At 43.4% G+C, this 20,738-nt stretch overlaps 1 protein-coding gene across 2 annotated transcripts in view; it reads left to right on the top strand.

Annotated features, from left to right (window-relative positions):
• Positions 1-15,932, top strand: part of Mcu (mitochondrial calcium uniporter) — a 170,070-nt gene extending 154,138 nt beyond the window's left edge. For both annotated transcript variants that reach the window (XM_051153090.1, XM_051153091.1), the window contains 4 exons: positions 6,539-6,699; positions 10,395-10,598; positions 14,528-14,644; positions 15,122-15,932. In XM_051153090.1, the coding sequence (XP_051009047.1) occupies positions 6,539-6,699; positions 10,395-10,598; positions 14,528-14,644; positions 15,122-15,199 (560 nt within the window). In that variant the 3' untranslated portion in view covers positions 15,200-15,932. The remainder of the gene's footprint in view (positions 1-6,538; positions 6,700-10,394; positions 10,599-14,527; positions 14,645-15,121) is intronic.
• Positions 15,933-20,738: the final 4,806 nt, after the last annotated feature.

Below are 20,738 nucleotides of genomic sequence, written 5' to 3'. Positions count from 1 at the left end.
GTGGTGTAGTGTGGCTTGTGAGGACTAAAAGTCCTCTGAATGTTGTTAAACTGTGACTCCACACACACCAGGGTCCGAGGACAGAGAGCTCACTTATACATAGTCCTAACGGCCACGTGCCATGTTTACAAGGAATGGCGGGTGTAGGTGGTGTGGGTCCTCACGTGTTGACATCCTTGTGCCTAAGCCAGACAAACAAGAGGACCTGTATCCCAGGTTGGAACAGGGAGACATATCATAACAGGGAGGCTAGTTGCCAGCTCTCACACATCCTTTTAGTGGCCATGGCTGAGACAAGAGTGTGGTAAGGAGCACAAAAGTAATTACCGCTCTCTTCTTCTTGGGAAGGAGAGAATGTGTCCATGTCACAAGAGGATACGACTTTCCCTGGAATCAGTGTGATTGGCACCACTCAAGGCAGTTCCCCACTTAGCCACCCACAGGAAGTTAGAGAGCCTGCTTCTCCTTAATGATATGGCCTGAGAAACAGGGTCGAAAAGGCAGACTAACCAGGCTTAGTGACTGCCTCATTAGAGACCCAGACAGCCAAGACCTTCTCAAATTATGTTTGTGGATAGCAAGAATTTCCATAGCTCATTATATCAGCATCTCTCTCTGCTGCTATTAATTACTGTTCTGGGACCAATGGTGCATAGGGAGACATTGGGAAACATTATTGTTATTGTGTGTGTGGTGTGTGTGTGTGTGTGTGTGTGTGTGTGTAACATGCATGAATCAACCAAAAGGACTATGGCTAAGCCATCTGCAGTTTTTCCATCTTCCTATGACTTCATCTTGAGTGACTTCTCAGGGTCAAGGGTTGATGCTGTTATTGTCACCTGTCTTGAAAGTCCCTTCAAGCCTATCATTGTTGTTAAGGCAACCTGACTAATAAATCATAAACTCTGAGTCCACCAAGCCTCTACTACTGCACAATCCAAAAGATAACATCCCTTTCAGCCAGGTCTAGAAGGCACGTCTCTGTTTTCTATAACTTACCATTCTCTGGGGTTGTTTCATTGCTATTAGAAAGCACCATGGTAGCTTATTAGTTTGTTGCTATGATTGTTTAGAATAGATAACATGCTGGGCAGTGGTGGTGCATGCCTTTAATCCCAGCGCTTGAGAGGCAGAGGCACATGGATTTCTGTGAGTTCAAGGCCAGCCTAGACTACAGATGGAGTTCCAGGACAGCCAGAGCTGTTTTACAGAGAAACCCTGTCTCAAAAAACTAACAACAACAACAAAAGAATAGATAACACATTCATAAGGTTCGGCTCCCAAAGTCTAAAATACTCTTACATAAAATTCACCCAATCCCTGTTCCCCAGCTATCTTTTATGGCACACAAGCAAATGTGTATACATGTTTTAGGCAATAGCAACATATCATATATACTATACATTGTATCATTTGTATTGGTCACATTTCACTTAATGAAGCAGAACCAGAGATTATTATAAGATAAAGATTTATGGGAAAGGGCTGGGGAGATAGTTACCATATTTTCTGGTGTCTAAGACAACCCCCAACTTTAACTTTTCCAGTTAACATATAAAGTTTGCAGCCCAAGTATGCTGCATAGGGTATGTGTTGGAAGAGGGGTAGTCTTGTATAGCAGATATATTCCAAACTCTATATTTTAACTGGAAAAGTTAAAGTTGGGAGATCATCTTATACTCCAGAAAATATGGTAATCAGTTCTCTGAACACATGTAGAGTCTTCTATGGTGGCATATCCACAGCAGTGGGGAGGCAGATCCCTGGGACTCGGTGGCCAACTAGTCTAGCCTAGTGGTAGGCTCGGGCCATTGAAAGACCTTGTCTCAAAGGTGTTGAATAATGTTCTGAGGGTGAGGTCTGTCCTCCAGCCTCCACACACATGCACACACATGTATGCCGTTGCCTGCTTCTGCCTGCCTAGCACATGCATGAGTACACACATATTCCCATACACACGCATAAGACAATTATAGATATAGCTGGAGAAGAGGGGCTGTGAAAGGGGAGCTTGGAGGATCAGAGAAAAGTCAGAAACTCTGAAGCTTTGGCACCATGAGATGAGTGATGAGGGGCCTGGAAATCCGAGCACATCCAGAGTTTAATGGAGGGCTGTGGTGACGTGCATCACTAGGCAAAGAAATCCTTCTGTGCTGCTAAATAGGACTCTCTAGCACATGGCTTTGAGTTCAGTTCCTACTACCAGGAGGAAAAATCTTTCTGCGATATTAAAAATGTTTCATTTCTGCACTGTCAAATATAGGTAGCTATAAATAAATGGACTGTAACTGAAGAACTGAATTTTTCAATTAACTTAAGTTGAATACATGGGAAGTTACAGAAATGTTAGATTTTTTTTTAAAAAAACAAGAGTTGAATAAGTTCAAGTAGGGTGACTGTCACTAACAACAATGCATTATATTATTGAACTGCACTGAGTAGATTTTGTATTCTCATTTTTAAAAAACAATATGAAGTAATAAATATCTATGTTTAACCATTTCACAGTGTGTACATATTTCAAAATAACAACATATTGATGATAAATATATATGCTTTTTACTTGTCAGTTTAAGATAAATATTTAGTTAAAAATAAACAGAAGCATGTGGCTAGTGGCTCCCATATTGGACAGGCCATTTTTAGAAGGAGGCATCTGCTTCTGGGCCTAACTTTTCTGTTAACCAACAAATGCTACCGATGAGCTAGCCTGACACAGCAGCAGAGCATAAGTGCAGCTGGCATCAGCAGACAGACATCTCTGCATCTGCCTCACCCCTAACCTCAGCACCCTTGGTGATGCCGTCGGCTTCACTTCCTCCTTCCAAAATCTCACCTAGATTCCACCACCACCCCCACTGACTTGGAGCCATGCAGAGAAAGACATTCTGAGAAACACACTACAGTTCTGCACATTGGCTGAGAGTAAAAACTTAACTAATCTGCATTCTCAGCTAAGAGGAGGCTCTGCTGCCCTTTCCTGCCAGGGCCTAAGGAAAGCCACCACCTTCTCCAGCAGCCATGCTGTGTCTGTATGGGTGAGTCGAGCCTCCTCTTCCAGCAGCCATGCTGTGTCTGTATGGGTGAGTCCAGCCTCCTCTTCCAGCTGCCATGCTGTGTCTGTATGGGTGAGTCCCACCTGACTCACTGCTTGTTCTCTGGTTTACCACCAGGACTTGGAGTTTTGATCTTTCACCACATTTTGCATGTGAGGAAAATTATGTAAAACTGTTGAGGTGGAGGGGGGGCGGCGCGAGAGTGTGGACCAGAAGTTAGATTTTAAAGAAGAAAAAAAAAATATTAAAGATATTAAAAGAAGGTTTACAAAAATGCCCACAAAACTTTAGAAGCTTTTTTTTTTAATGCCTATGTAATGAGAAAACTACAACAGCAGCTGTTGTTTTAAAAAGAAAAGTAAATCCCAATCATTCTATTTTACCAATAAAGACTCAGGAGCCAGATGCTGGGGTGAAAACCTGCTAGCTCAGAGAGGCAGAGAAAGCACCCAGCTGACCTTCCTACTCAGCTTCCTGATGGAAAAGGCCCAGAAGGCTCACTAGCTCAGCTGACAGCCGGGGGAAAAGACCAAAAAACCAAAGGCCAAAGACTTGCTAGCTCAAAGCTCAAAAAACCAAAGGCCAAGAAGCTCAAGAGCTAAAAGTCCCTTCTCCCCATGTCTTAAATACTGTTCAATTCAGATTCCCTCTTACTTTTTAATCCCTGTCAGTTGGCTACTTGCTCCGCCTCCTAACCTGGGGTTAACTTCATTAATCCTGTGTAAGGCCTCTGACAAAAACTCTGGTGCCCACAATATGATGACTGTCCCTTAGTGGAGAGGGCCCGTGGGAACATGGAGTAAGGGGATGCAGGCTATCCAGATGAGACTTGATAGGCTCTAGTCAGATGGTGGAGGAAGAGCACCTCACCTGTCAGAGGTCTAGGGGAGGGGAATGGAGTGGAGGGGGGAAGGGGAGAATGGGAAGATAAGAGTGAGGGGATTACAATCTGGATGTAATGTGAATAAATATAATAATTAATAAACACAAAATTCAAGAAAAGAAAAAAATCATGGTAGCATCTTTTTCATTATAGAAAGCTCTTGGATTAAAGGTGTGTGTTAGGGCTCAACCACACCAAACAAGAAACGGGTTTTTAATACTTCACAGTCTCAAGGACCACAATGGGATCAAATATCCTGAAACAATCAGCCCAACAGCCAAAAAAGAGTATGTGCTGCCTCAGTGAGCACAGGAAGATTGATTTAAAAGATAAGTTTCACAGGCATGGTGGTGCTTGCCTGAGATTCCAGCTCAGGAGACAGAGGCAGAAGGGTCAAGAGATGAATTCAAGGCCAGACTACATAATCAATTGTCTTAATTGTCTCTTAATCAATTAACTAATTAATTAATCCTACACAGTAGGACCCATAGCCTGAAGGTTATTTTTTTTTTTTAACTAACACGTTTTCAATGATTTTTAATAGAAATTTCCTTTAGTGTAAAACAAATGTCAACCTTATTTCCAAATGCTATGATAAAGCACCCTGACCAGGGCAACTTATAGACAGGTTTGTTTGGTCTTGTGGATCCAGAGGAGTGAGTCCATCGCCATCATGTCAGGCATCCTGGCGGCAGGCAGGCAGGCATGGAACTGGAGCAGCAGCAGAGAGCTCACATCTTGACCCAAGAGCAGGAGGCAGAGGGCACACTGGGCATGGCTAGAAGCTCTTGAAGCCTCAAAGCCCATCCTTCATGACACACCCCTCCGACAAGGCCACACCTCCTAATCCTCCCTAAAGAGTTCCACCAACTGGGGACCAACCATTCAAATGTATGAGCCTATGGGGGCCGTTCTCATTCAAACCAACACAGTGTGGAATACTATTTGAGAGAGAGGGTTTTTTGTTTGTTTGGTTGGTTGTTGTTTTGTGGTTGTTTTTTAACCACGGGTAATTCATATCAACTTCAGGGAGCTTTAGGAGGTTACAGCAGACACATTTTGCCTCAGCTCCTGGCCTGCGAGTCAGGAGCCTTGGGCTCCACCAAGTCACAGCAATGTTCTAGACAGGTTCCAGAAGAAATGCCTTCTAGAATGCAGTGTCCTTGTGTGGAAATGCTGTGTTGCGGTGTAACCTCGCAGCTTTGCTGCATCGAGGATCCTGTTGCCATGGGCGACTCCCATCCCTCGCCGTGCTCCTGTACCCGTTATTGCAGATTCCATACACATTTACTGACGATTTCATGTTTGGTGTCATATATCGGCTCTTCTCCCGTCTGCTGCTCAGCCTGACGTGGATTCCTTCATCGATTAACTTTTTGTGATACTGAATGATATTTGCAATAGATTGATAACATTCACTGGGCTGTATTTTGGTTTGGGCAAGGGCTTGGTCTGTAGCTGGATTTTTATTAGAAACATATCAAAACACATTTTAGATTTTTGGAAATACTGCTGCCCATAATAGATGATACTGAATCAAAGAATTTAACCTTTCACCTGTTGGATCTTTTCATAATTCCATACCCATTACAGCATGACACTGAGGCCCAGACAGCTCTTCTCAGCCTTCGCCAAGCAAGGTTGAGTGGAACTTGGTTGGTGTGCTGGGGGAAGCGTGTGGTTTTAAGATTATTAGAGTGAAGGGGGAAAAAAAGATTATTAGAGTGGTGCTGGTATTTATTTGTTTGTTTGTTTTTGTCTTTACACTTGCAAATTTGAAGTGCTGTCTGTTTATTCCTCTGAACTGTCAAAGTGGGCAAAACATCAACAAAAATGTCCAGGCCACAGATAAATTACAGAGTAACCATTTACCCTGGCCCTCCTGACTGGCGTGAAACCTGTGTCCTAAGGTTTCTGTGCTTGCCTGTCTGTTGGCACTATTAATGTTTTTGAAGGACCGGGTATCAAGGCCGGGAGGGGGGGGTGCGGGGAGGGGGAGAGAGGGTATGCTAGACAAGCTCCCTGGCCACACCTACCACTGAGGGGCGGGGTCACTCTTCCCGTTTCCCTTGGCCATGCTGCATTCACAGAACTTAGACTTCCAGGACTAAGACAATAGGTATTGATTTCAAAGTTTCTGAGTTGCTCTCATGTAAATTTACTTTCTTGATCTGTAAGTAGTTTTTTTTTTTTTTTAACAGCTTTTCAGTTTAATGCTGAAGGACTCCCTTAATGGATGGACTTGCTTCCTGGCCTTGTCATTGTTTAATAGTTCTGGGAAAAGCAATTCTTCCTTTAAAGTGTTTTTATTACATTTTCACTCATTTGTAGGTGTGCACAGTATGTGCACACTTGCGCACAGGTGGAGGTCAGAGGACAACTCGTGGGAGTCAGTCCTCCCCTCCCCTAAGCCCCCACCCCCTGTGAATCCCCTGGGATGGGGATTCAGGCTTGGTGGCAGACACCTCCACCCACTGCGCCACTGCCTGGCTAAGAGGTTCAGTTGTTGCTTCATGCTATTCTAAGGCACCCTGCCTTTTATTTGAGTCTTCCCTCACGCACTACATTCTGACCACAGTTATGGACCTCTTTCCTTCAGACCTCCTAAGCCATGAAAACGCAGCAACCCTGAATGACGTGAAGACGCTGGTCCAGCAGCTCTACACCACACTGTGCATCGAGCAGCACCAGCTCAGTAAGGAGCGGGAGCTCGTGGAGAGGTTAGAGGACCTCAAGCAGCAGCTGGCCCCCCTGGAGAAGGTGAGGACCCCCTCACACTTCCCCTTGGACTCCCCTGTCACTCCCCCGGTTCACGTGCACTTCGTGTCTTGTCTCACTTTGATGCAATTGAGTCCACTCATTGGTCCATTAACTCATTGGTCTGAACCATTAAAAAAAATGTTTCAATCAAAGCCAAAAGAGAGCCTAAAGGGAATTGTCTGGCATCTCGGTACTAAACCAAGAACCCAGAGGTCCATTTGTGCTACCCTGTACTGCATTTACCACCACTGATACGAAGACTAGAGTAACTGCTGACCCATAGAGCTTCTGGATGTGGTGGGTGCCAGGCTATGAATGAATAGTGTATGGGACACTGTTATGTAAACTTAATTTGCTATAGAAAGTATTCATGCTATGGAGAGTAAATCCTAAGGATAGTATGGATATGATCCAGTTGGTTTTTTTTTAATGCATTATTTATTGATGTGTGACTGTGTGGGCGCGCACATACCACACATGGAGGACACATGGAGAACAGAAGAAAGTGTGCAGGAGTTGGTTTTCTCCTTGTACAGTGTGTGTTCCCAAGGATTGAACTCAGGTCATCAGCCTTGCCAGCAAGTCCCCTTACCCACTGAGCCATCTCATTGGCCCCTATGATTCAGGTTTTAGTGTATTATTTACATACCTGTGCTCGTTTATACTTACACACAAAGGACAAGCAAAAGTAATATAAAAACAAAACAAAACAAAAGAGCCAGGCATGGTAGCACATGCCTTTAATCCAAGCACTCGGGAGGCAGAGGTAGCCAGATCATTGTGAGTTCAAGGCCAGTCTGGTCTACAAAGCCAAGGACAGGACAGCCAAGGCTACACAGAGAAACCCTGTCTCGAAAAAAACCAAAACCAAACCAAAACAAACAAACAAAAAAAGTAGTATAATGTCCTAATGCAGTCATAGGCCCATGATCGATTTTTCTCCTTTCCACTTTTTAGAATATTTTATAGCCTGAATCTTTATAATGTTGCAGGTGCAGTCCTTGCTCACTTAATGCTAGGGAAACCTTCTGAAAAATGTCTCTAAGAAATTTCATTTTGAGAACATCACAGAATATATTTGTACAGACCTGATGGTCTAGGTCTTCGCTCAGCATGGCCTCTTGATAACAATCGGAGACAGGGTGACCCTACATGTATGTTGTGGTTAATTTAAATTGATGACCTGCCATGTGGTGGTGGCGTATGCCTTTAATCCCAGCACTTGAGAGGCAGAGGCAGAGGCAGGTGGAGTGCTGTGAGTTCAAGGCCAGCCTGGTCTACAAAGCAAGTCCAGGACAGTCAAGGATACACAGAGAGACCCTGTCTCAAAACACCAAAAATAAATAAATAAATAAACTGGTGACCTAATAAATGTTTGTTATCATTATAGCAGTATTATTTAACCCACTTTCACAATCAACAAAGACATAGACACCTGGGTTTTTTTTTTTTTTTCAGAGCCTTTTGTTTGTTGAAAGATGAGTTGCTTTGGGCATGGTGGCGCACGCCTTTAATCCCAGCACTCAGGAGGCAGAGGCAGGTGGATCATTGTAAGTTAGAGGCCAGCCTGGTCTACAAAGTGAGTCCAGGACAGCCAAGGCTACAAAGAGAAACCCTGTCTCGAAAAAACAAACAAACAAACAAAAACAAAATGAAAGATGAGTTGCTTCAATCACAGATATGTTTTAGAAATGTCAGTAGGTTATAATTATTGTTGATGGGGCATGAGGAGTAAGTAGAGTGCTAGGTCAGTGATATTGGACACATATTATTTATATTTATACTATATATAAATGTAGTAATTACATTTTGTGATTTTAAAAAATGTCAATCATTTTATGTCTTTTGTGAGATTTTAGGCCAAACAGACTCACACTATTAACTAAATAGACATAATTATGTTTCTCAATGAATATGTTAATACACATATCCTTCATAACCTTTGTGTTTTTTAAAATTTTTTTGGTACATATACATTTATATTATTACACATATATACAATAGATTACCTATGGCAAGAAGAACTGTGACACAATCAGAATTATATAAATGTTACATTCTTAGTGTTTTGGCTATTTGTATTTGGCAGCCTTGAAGAAAACATCTTTCCTATCTTGGTGCATCTAAATTTCTGAATGTAAATCAATCTCCATCACATATTGTCATTACCAACTTAGAACACTCATCTAGACCTAAAAACATCTTAACCCCTAAACAATTAAGCTTTGGTGTAAAACTAAGCTATGACACCTGGTATTTTAAAACAGCCGTGGCTCACCTGGGGCAGGGCAGATATTAATCCCCTAAACTACCTCCCACACCTCCCATATCTCCCAACGCCCATCCCATGCCATCTGCTTATAATAAGTTCTGTTTGGGGCTACCTTCCATCCATAATCCCAAAATATTTTCTAAGGTTGTTCATCTGGGCCATTTCTTTCCTGTGGAGCTTCAGAGTTCCTCTTCTAGGCCCACATGGCTGGTTCCTATGCCATGGCCATCCTCCTCCATCACGCCACTCAAGGAGCATGGTAGCACACGCCTTTAATCCCAGCACTCGGGAGACAGAGGCAGCCAGATCACTGTGAGTTCAAGGCCAGCCTGGTCTACAAAGCGAGTCCAGGACAGCCCAGGCTACACAGAGAAACCCTGTCTCAAAAAACCAAAAAATAAAAAATAGAAAAAAGAAAGAAAGAAAAAGAAAAGAAAGAAAGAATCACACCACTCTTTCCTGTACTAACAGTGCAGTGGGATCATACACACTCTTGTGGGACCATGACACATATGCAGACCCTCACTGACCAAAACAACTGAGTGACATGTGTCTATATTTTCATTATAAGGGACTGCAGGGATTGCTCAGTGGTTAAGAGCACTGCCTGCTCTTCCAAAGGACCCTGGTTCAATTCCTAGCACCCACATGGCAGCTCACAACTGTCTGAAACTCCAAGATCTGACACTCATACACCAGCACATGCACATAAATTAAAATTAAATAAAATATTAGAAAGAAAGAAAGAAAGAAAGAAAGAAAGAAAGAAAGAAAGAAAGAAAGAAAGAAAGAAAGAAAGAAATTGGAGAGCCGGGCATGGTGGCACACGCCTTTAATCCCAGCACTCGGGAGGCAGAGGCAGGTGGATAATTGGGATTGAAGAAAGGAATAAGTCCTTTGACTATTGTGCCTTTGCTCTCTCCTAAGGAAAGTTGTTACCACGTTATCTAGTGTACCCCGATCATGCGGTGCCGTTGCCTGTATCCCCTTGTCTGGCCTTCAGTACTGCTCCATAAGAGAGCTGGTGGGATTCTGCAGCTCTCGTCCTGAGTCCACAGGCTGTGCTGACTCATTCTCTTGTTCTGCAGTAGGGCAGCTATGAACTAAAGCTGATGATAGATAGATGGGCTCTGGCATTCCATTCGAGGACACTGTGGCTCTCGCTCTCCTTCACAACAGCTTCGCAGTCACACACTCTAGGCGGAAATAAAACCTTAATAAAACACACAGAAATCTCCATTGTCCCTGTAGACATTGTGTTCAGTGAACACTACCCCTGTTATCTAGGAGGCCAGCTCCGTTGGCTGGAACTGACCCAGGCTCACTGGCAGGCCCTGCCCCATTAGTGGACGTACAACAGTTTAAAGAGTTGTGATTTGGTTCCAAAGCAGGAGCCTTCATGTTGTCTGTGTATGCCCAATAGGTACGAATTGAAATTAGCAGGAAAGCTGAGAAGAGGACCACCTTGGTGCTATGGGGTGGCCTTGCCTACATGGCCACGCAGTTCGGCATTTTAGCCCGGCTTACCTGGTGGGAATACTCCTGGGACATCATGGAACCCGTCACCTATTTCATCACGTATGGAAGTGCCATGGCCATGTACGCATATTTTGTAATGACGCGCCAGGTAAGGAGCCATCTTCAAGTCTCTTTTTACAGACTAGGAGTGGAGTTTGCAAGGCCAGTTCTCAGCCACGTGTGGGCACCGTGGTAGGTGGCAAACATGGAGAGGGGTGTGGCCTTGGCTGCTCTGAATCACGCGCATAGATGCTTCCAGAATTAAGATGGTAATAAGACGAGTAAGAACAGAAAGGTGTGCCACCGTAGGGGATGTGCTCATGTTTTTGCTTAATGTTTATTTGTTTCTATGTTTGCTTATGATGCTATTTTTATGATGTTTAGGCTCAAACCCAGGGCGCGCTAGACAGATGTTCTACTGCCAAGCTACATCTCCAGCTCTATTGGATTGATTTTCTGTGTGTTTGTGTAATTATTCTAACTGCTGGGTGGAGAGTGTCATAGATGTTTTGTTGAATTTTTAGGATGGAGATTTCCTTATAATTAATGAAATGCATAAACTCAACTGTAAGCTACTTCTGTGTATGTTCCAGGATGCTTTGACTTCATAAAAGAGAGGTAAACAGTAGGCACTCAGTCACTTTACCCGCAGCCTGCTCTGTATCAGCCAAGGCCAGCTTAGTGAATTCAGGTATCTAGAACCAGGGGTTGCCGACAGTGCTGGTTCAAGTGTCGTAGAAATCCATAGTATCCATTTTGAGAAGAATGATGGATTATGGCTGGGTTTTGGGTTGGTTTGTTTGTTTTGTTTGTTTTCTGATGTGGTGCTGGTGGTTGAACCCAGGGCCTCTCATATGCTGGACCCACACTCCACCACCGAGTTGTACCTGAGCCATTCCAGCACTTGGCATTATGTCTGCTACACCACCTCTAACCAGCATCACCTTGAATAACAAACACACAAGACTCCCAGGGTTCTCCTTGGTGTCTAAAGCAGGCTAATAGCTGTTCTTAGTGTGGCTGCTTCCTCCTGTTGTTAGATCAGCAATGAAGGATCCAGGTGGCGGCGCGGGGTGTGGACAAAAGCATGGGGATTTTATTTAACTTCTCCCATTCTCCCAAACATACCTGGTAGAAAAGGAGGAAGGTGACCTGCTCTGCCCTCCGAGTGCTCACCCAGGGTCTATGCGGTTGTGCGACTGGCAGTCACCTAGGGAACTGAGCCAGCAACCACCGAGCTGCCTCTCTACTGCAGCCTACATTAGTTTCCCTGTCCCTCCTCCTCAGCCTGGGCTTTCAGCCCCAATTGCTGCCCATCCTTAAGTGTCTGTCTTCGTACCTGTGTCTGCACTGTGTTCTAGTCCCCCAAGGTACCCCTCACTCTCCTTTCCTCCGTTCCTGTCCTCACACCATTCTTCAATCTGGAAAGTTCTCCCTGCTCATTTCTGTTGTATCTCAAGGCTTACTTAAATTCTCCCCTTTCATCAGTGTTGAATCATTTCTCTACAGCACAATGTCTCCCCTTTCTCTTGAATCACTGTAGTGTGTTATTCTTTTATTTTTTTTTTCTTGAGCTGTGCTGTCTCATAATTATGTATTCACTGTCTTTTCCTTCAAAGGAGCCTATAATATCATCTTTTATCTGGATTTTTTTTTTTTTTTAGTGAAAGGGTGTGGTTTGCTTGCTTTGGGGGACAGGGTCTCACTGTGTAATTCAGTGTGGCCAGAAGTCTGCCTGGGCCTCCTGGGTGCTGGGGTTCCAGGTATGCTCCACCACCTGCTAAGGCTGCATGTCATTCACACTTTGCTCCCTTGCCCTGAAGCATGGTGCCTTATGTCTCAAGGCCTGGATACCGAGAATGAAAGAAATGAATGGCAGCTGTACCCTGGGCACATTCTAGAACTTACCCCAGTTACTTCTCTGGTTATGCCTGGAAAGCAGAAACTGTTTTTGATAGTCTTGCCAGTCAGTCAAAAAAAAGGGGGGGGGGGGAAGCTCCCTATGGACTTTGTGTTTCTTTGATTATGAAGAGATTCAGCATTCTCACATCTGGGAGAACATCCATGCACCTTTTCCTGAGGTGAATCACACATCGTGCGTTTTATATCTAATCCTTTTATTTAGTCTCAATTCTGTAAATACATAGCCATTCTACAGATGAAGAAATGAGACTTGTTAGGATGAGAACTACATGCTGAAAATGTAGGTCCAGGAGCTGAGCCAAAATGTGTCCCGTCCCCAAGCTTCTCTTTCTGATCAATTATCATGTTCCTTCTGTTGAGTTCATTGGTCGGTAATTATTCCTGAAAACTACGTAATCTGGATCTAGAATAATAATAGAAATGTTGAAGAAGCTAGATATGGGTCACATGCCTATATTCTAGCATATGGTTAACAGAGGCAGGTAAGTGTCCTAAGTTCAAGGTCATCCTGGTATGCATAGAAAATTCTAGGCCAGCTTGAGTCAGGAGGGTAGGGGCTATGGGGGAGATGTAATTACTGCCACTTTGTTCTTGTTCCCTGGAGCTTTACATTAATGCAATATTAGCCTGGGACACGGTGGCAGCACCTTCTTTATTATCATGTAGTTGTATCTTTATTTTTTTTTAAGATTTATTTATTTATTTATTTTTAATTTTATTAATTTATTCATATTACATCTCGATTGTTCGCCCTTCCCCTGTTTCCTCCCATTCTTCCCTCCCTCCCACTTCCCCCCTTCTCCCCTCCCCTATGTCTGTGACTGAGGGAGACCTCCTCCCCCTATATATGCTCTTAGAATATCAAGTCTCTTCTTGGTAACTTGCTATCCTTCCTCTGAGTGCCACCAGGCCTCCCCATCCGGGGGACGTGGTCAGAAAAGGGGCACCAGAGTTCGTGTGAGAGTCAGATCTCACTCTCCACTCAACGGTGGAGAGTATCATGTTCGTCGGCTAGGTCCTGGTAGGGGTTCGAAGCTTACTGCATATATTCTCCTTGGCTGGTGCCTTAGCCATTGTTGCCAGCCGCCCGCACGGGCTGCCGGCACTGACATGGCACTCCCCAAACAGTAGTTGTATCTTTAATACTGTGTCTGTCCTGTTTGTTAGATGCTCCAGTGGACCTCCAGAATATTGTTACTGCCCCCAAGTGACTAGTTATGTCATAGCAGCAGTAAACAATTTGGTCACACCTCTGACCAGAAACATTAGCCAAATTAAATGTACACAATTTCTTGTGCTGTTGTTTTGCCTAACTAGCATCACTAATTGACACCATGAGCAAAATGACCATTAAGCAATATTGAAATGGTTCTAGATTGTTGCAATGATATGCTACATTTGTCCTCAACCTAAAGAATCTTTGTAAGGCAGCAAATTTCTTGAAATAATAAAATCCAGTGAATACAGGCACACTAGCACACACCTGTAACCATCCCAGCTTAGCAGCAGATCTATACTGTGATTGTTAGACAGAAAAATGCCACATAACAATGGGAAATGACTCTTTTTTGGTAGATGACTTTTGTGGACTCCAGCTACAAAAGAGAATTCAAAGCCTGGAACGGGGCAGGTGATTGAAGTCCCAGCTGCATGGGAGAACAAGGCAAGAGGATAGCTTGAGCCTAGGACCCAGGCCAGCCCAGGAAACATGAGAGCTTGGTCTCAAAACACAAAAGACAAACAAGTGTTTAAGAAATAACTAAATAGGGGCTAAAGAGATGGCTCAGAGGGTAAGAGCACTGACTGCTCCTCCAGAGGTCCTGAGTTCAATTCCCAACAACCACATGGTGGCTCACAACCATCTGTAAGTGATCTGATGCCCTCTTCTGACCTGCAGGTATATGTGCAGGCATAGCACTGTATTCATAATAATAAAATAAATCTTTTTTTTAAAAGAAAGAAAGAACTAAATATGTAACACATTATGTGGTCTGTTTTTATATGTACATACTGTGTTGAGCTTAGTTAACAGTTAGTAATTAACCAACAGTTAATAAACGCCTCTAGAATACCACTAGTGAGGACTAAGAGGCTAATTTCTCCTTTGTTTTGTAGGAATATGTTTACCCAGAAGCCAGAGACAGACAATACTTATTATTTTTCCATAAAGGAGCCAAAAAGTCACGTTTCGATCTAGAGAAATACAATCAACTCAAGGATGCAATTGCTCAGGTAAATTCTGTAAGAACTAAATGAACGGGGCCTCATCTTAAGTAGCATCACTAGTACACAGAACCGTGGTCCTTCAAATGGGCAGCCTGAAGGAGGGCGCCAATCACTGTCTCCTATCTCAGAAACAAACCAACCAAACACACACACACACACAAACAAAAAGACAACAAGACTCACTGACTGGTAAAATGCTTAAGTAGATATTGAGTAAATACATAGCATCCTAGATGCCAGGGTTTAAGACTCTGGTTCCTCCGAAGGGTTAGAGAAATGCTGTCACGGATGTCTGAGAAGGACCCCGTGTTCTTAGGCTGGGGTTCTTCTACCACCTGAGCAGTCCTGCTTTTCCCAGAGGCTTCGTGGACAGCTCTGCCTGAGGGGATGGTAAGGAAGGAGAGCCACTCACTCTCTCACGGGGCAGTACTGTTGCTGAAAACTTCATTAGCCACCCTTCCTCACCTGTTGTTTCTATTTTAGGCAGAAATGGACCTTAAGAGACTGAGGGACCCGTTACAAGTACACCTGCCCCTCCGACAAATTGGAGAAAAGGAATGACTTGAGATGAGAGTGAATCCCGGCAGAGAGAACACCTGTCTGTAACTCAAGCCTTTTTAATTAAAGCATTGCAGGTGGAAGCTGGGGCCATGTGGGGTAGAGGGTGTTTACCTTTAATTCTCAAACAAAACACAACAAGGATCTTAGGGGGGAAAAGGGATATCAAACTCTGAGGATCAGGCATCGTGGAATACAAGTGCAAAGGGCTTAGTGAATCCTGTCTTACGCATCTTCGTTTCCAAATGAGAGTGATGCAGTTATGGCTGAGAGAGCGGAGCAAACATGATGCTGGGGTGTTCAGTCCTTGCATCTTTGCAGGGTCTGCAAAAACACTAACACACCAGCACCCCATTCAGCTCTAGGTTTGTTTTTTGGTGTTTTTTTTTTTTATTTAAAGTTTCTTATTTTTGACATAGGAATAAATAACTATATAAGAAAAGCAAATCTCATGATGCATGGTTGGCAGGGTATGAGCTGGTGTGGTTAGCCTTCATTTTAAACTGGGCACAGGCTCTGCAAAGTTACCAGAATCTCTCCATTCTGCGTCCCTTTCCTCGCCACCTACCTATTATGTATACCTGTTGGTTACACTACCTTTATCCAAATAATCATTGGAATCAATTTATCATTGTTTGATGATTGACACTTGGATTGTCTCTTAATGAGTCCTCATGTCTGTCGCCCAGGACTCAGAATCAGTGTCTAGAAATCACTGGCAATACTGCATGAGGGTTTTGTATTTTGTTTATTATTATTTTTTAACTAATAAATCTTCAGAGGAGGGGAAGATACCCTCCTTTCTATACTGATCCCATTGATAATCCCCACATCCTCCATGCCGCAGATCGGAGGGCCAGTGTTCATCCGTGATACCAAGCGAGGGGGATGTAAGGTTTACAAATCGGCTAAAGGTCATGGCTCTGCAGCTGTTTCAGAACCAGGGTAATCTTGGTTCATCTAAGACACACGCTTGCTCACCATTGTGCGCCCGCCCAACTCCACCACGCCACTCGCTGTAAATCAACGGTGGATCTCAAAGGGTGCAAATTATCTTTTTACAGGAATACCTTTCTATGGCTTCCTTTAGCCTACCCTCTCCACCTTGTTTCTTTTTATCTTAAATTACTCTTATACTCTATCAGAATGTTTTCTACCATATTTCCAGATGGCACCTGCACTCGAAAAATCAAAGGAACCTCTGTCTACCGTCCTGTTTTTAGCTGTTCCGAGGGCAGGATGGCAGAAATGGCGGGGCTTGCCACACAGATGATTGGCTTTTTTTTTTTTTTTTTTCCTTCACATGATTCATCCCTCCTCATGAGGCGAGGGGTTTCTTTTTCCTCCTCCTCTCAGGATCATTGTGTATGAAAGAAAACCTTTAAATGACAAACCCAGACTCCAGGTGCCTTGAAGAGGCCGAAGGCCAACCGGGACTGCTGCTTCCGCCACCACCCTTCACTGGCATGACAGAATGAAAGGATGCATGTCTCAGTCCCCAGCCCGCCTCCTACTTCCTTCCTGTTCAACCTCTCCCTCGTTTCTTTTCATTGTGTAGATTATTTTTAAACCATTTATCCAGTTTGTGTGCAGGGTTCTCAAGAAGGAATGGCACAGTGCAATGAGCAAATCCTCTAGGTGGTGTGGGAGGCGGGGGTGGGGGGGGAGCAAAATGTTGAACACGTGTACAATCCTGTATCATTTATGAAATATGTATAAAAAGCAATGTACCTTCTGGAACAATAAATACTTATTCAATTTTTGAATCAGAGCATCTCGTTCTTTAAAACAAAACCAGAAAGAAATTGCTTTTCCCATGGATGTAGCTGGGAAGATTGTTCTGTCTAAAATAGACTTTATATAGGCTGGGCGTGGTGGCACACACATTTAATCCCAGCATTCACTCAGGAGGCAGAGGCTGGGGGATCTCTGTGAGTTGCAGGCCAGCAGGAGCTACACAGTCATACCCTGTCTCAAAAAAACAAACAAAAAGATAATTAAAAGCAGACTTTATTTAAAAATAAAAGTATCAAATTAATCTTTCTGCCTTGAACCTGTATGTCACTAATTCCTCCCAAACATAAATGGATATTATATTCCCAATTTTCCAGAGCCTCTAAGAGGTCAAGTCACCTCTATAGTCAATGTAAAGCAGTATTGAAACTGACATCCTCACCTTTTGTAATATAGGGAAGAAAAGAATCACTTTTATGTCATTCTACCTAGATTACCTGGTACTCTAGAAAACTTTTAAGATAAATCAAATCAATATTCATTATTTTCAGAAATGGAAGCAAATTTGTAATGATCACTAACTAAATAGGACATTGTCATTGTGGACCACCATTGTCAAAGATACGTTAAAAAAACAACAACGTGGTATCTGGCTGCTCTGGGGATGTGATCTGCTGCTCAAAGAGCCTGCAGAACTATGGTCATTCCCCCTGCAGCTTACACAGCCTTGCTGGACACCTCTGAGGTAAGGGAAATGTAGGGAAGGGTGAAAATGTTGGGCCATGGTTTGCATGCAACATTCTATTTCAATTTACCTGATTTGAGGCAGATGACGAGCAAGTCATGGCTGGGTTTCTCCGTGGGAAGTGGACAAGTAGTTATTCTTCCTAAAAACTCTGTATTATCAGTAACTTGTGGATATACTGTCTACCTCATGGGGTTTTCATGGGAAATAATTGAGGTAACATTTGAGCTCTATTACAGAGTGTTTTGCAAATTATCCAATAAGTAATAGATATTAGTTGACCGCAGAGTTAGACAGAATGGCCGTAAGATTCGGTGATCCCACTTCTAGGTATGTGTTGTAAAGAATTTGAGAATTCAAATAGTGACAGCGTTATTCAGCTTAGCCAAAAGGTGGAAGAAATGCTAGTGTCCGTCAGCACATTACTATATATAGGGTGCCAGCCAACAGCAGATGGATGAATGTAGCCATGAAAGCCAGAAGTTCTGACATGCTATAACATGGGTGAATGCTGAATGAAAACTATCATGAAAGAAAAAGACGCATTCTATAATCCTACGTGTATAAAATAATATTCAAGTTCACAGAAATATCAATGATAGTTTTCAGGAGATCTTTATGTTAGGAATGGTTTGCTGTGTGTAAAGCTGCGCATTCCCATTAGAGCCAGACTGTGGTGGGAGTTGATCTGTTACTGGGTGTGGCAATGCCATTGGCTGAGGGGCCTTGAGCTTTTAGAGCTGAGACTAGCAGAGGGTCCTCAGAGATGATCTGCACCTCCTGGAACCTACTAGAACTGCAAGTGCTCAGATCTCACAGCAGCCAGCAGTTGGTGTCTGACAAGCATGCTGCCAATTCTGTTGAGACCGTGGTCCAGATGACCCAGTCCTCTGGAGAGAGACCATGAAAAGCAAGAAACTAGATCACATATGGGCGTGACTCCTATGAGTCCCAAACTCCAACACTGGACCATCCAGAGGACTGGTGAGTATGTGACATGGGAGCAGCCTGGGTCCAGTGAGAAATTCTGTGGCCAGGGTGTGGTGTTCAGCACGCTGGTGGGTGCTTACAAATACAAATAAAGAGGCTGGATTTTAGGTCTTACCTAAAAGGATTTCACAGAAAAGGAAAACTATTTAGGTTTGGGGACTCACACTTTCCCCACAACTTTAAGTGTCGCCATCCATTTTTTTGTAATTAGATGTGTTGATTGACAATTTTCTCCTGGACACATTGTCTACTGACCACTTACCCCTCACCCTGCTGTAACTTTATCTCTTTCTTAGTTCACGTCTATACATTTTATTTAGTGGCCGGCTGTGTAGTTTAACAAGGGCCTGCCTGTGTGACTGAGGAGCCACCTTTCCGAGCCTGCTGGGCCCAGCAGTGTATACACTACTGAAGGTGATGACTACTCTTCTCCCAGAATCTATCGGAAGCCAAGAGTTAGCAGCAAGGGAAAGGGTCTCCTGAGCCTCTCCCCGACCCGTGACAGACCAGCCTTGTGCAGATCAGTGCAGGTAACTGTGTGGTTATTAGTTCACAATTTGGATGGTTGTGTCAAGTGTAGATGGCATTTCTTACATCCTTTCTGCCCCCTCTTCCTCTCTGTTCCCTGACCCTTAGACGGGGGGTTACATAAATACCTGATTTTCTTTCAGTACCACCAATCTTAACTTTTCTTCTCCCAAATAAGTCACATAACCTGTCTTCCATAAAGCACCTTTTGGGTTACTTCCTTAGAATCATACTGAATGTAAAGTTACCTGCTTTACAAGCTCACATTTGCATGTCATTTGCATATGTATTATAAGTGAGGCACAAGCTAAGCAGGGCCATCTCCTTCAACTTTTCAGCTCTTGTGACTCAGCTCTCGGATTTCCCTCTCCAACCACGTATTTAGTGTTAACTTCCCACAACACTCCATGGGGTGGGGCAGGCACACTTCCCTTGGTTGATCTCCCCCTCTTCCCCATCTCAGGTACCATTTATGTGTTGAAAGCTGCCCTCATCTCTTCAGCACAGCAACCTGCTTTCCTTTCCTCTAGGTTGATGTGTTGCCCTCTGTATGGAAAGTTCCTTCCATGTCACCAGGGTATTTGGGGTCTTAAATCCTAATAACACATACTTTAGAACAAGTGTGTTAACATTGACTATCGGGTGGGGTGGTGGGGTACATTCTACCAGCTGATGGGTGGACATTTTCAACAAATAGTATGAAGGAAGAAAGGAGATGATATAAGAAAATTTAAGTGATCCAACCAAAAAAAAAAAAAAAAAAATGTGGTGTATAGTAAAACTCTTGTTGAATCCTGACTCAAATTAGCAATAGAAGTGAGCATTTGGAACTGTTGGGAAAGCTAACCGTAGGTAGGGTATCAGTTATGGAAGAATTATTCTTGATTTTTCATAGCTGTAATAAGAGTCCCATAGTTACATAAATAAGAAAGATCACCTCTTAGGAATGCATAGTGGAATATGAGCAAAATAAAATTAATAAAATGTTAACGAGCTTTGCAGCTGGATGTTCAGCATTGTTCTTCTGACTTTTGTATATATTTACTTTTTTAAATCATTTTTTTTAAAGCAGGTCAAGTAGAAGGAAAAAAAAAATAAGAGTTCAGGGTGGGGGAGGGGAGAGCCCTGCCATCCGGGGATTCTTGTTTATAGAAGCAAAGGGCTATGTGGTGAAAGTCCTTGACTCCAGCAATCAATCTTGGCAACAAACCTGGGTTTATCTCAAGCACACGTCCTTTTGTTTTTTCCCAAACACATATGAAGCACTCAGATGGCCTCTCAGGAGCAGGAAACCATGAGGCTTGGGGTTTTTTTTGTTTGTTTTGTTTTGTTTTGTTTTTTTCTTTTTGTCCCATGGTCATCCATCACTGCCATCAACCCACAGCTTAAGATGCTAACCTGGGTCAAATTGCCTGGGTCCTAACAGTGAGGAGGCAGCTAAACACAGCCCTTGTTTGTCTGTGGCTCCTTTAAGGGTCCCTTTCATTCACTGTCACAGTCTGGTAAGTAACAGCCTTCTGGCCCTCTGTAGGCACTAATAGTTTC

The sequence above is a fragment of the Acomys russatus genome, chromosome 11 (genome assembly GCF_903995435.1).
Source record: "Acomys russatus chromosome 11, mAcoRus1.1, whole genome shotgun sequence".
NCBI classification, from domain to species: domain Eukaryota; kingdom Metazoa; phylum Chordata; class Mammalia; order Rodentia; family Muridae; genus Acomys; species Acomys russatus.
This window is presented reverse-complemented; position numbering and strand designations above follow the sequence as displayed.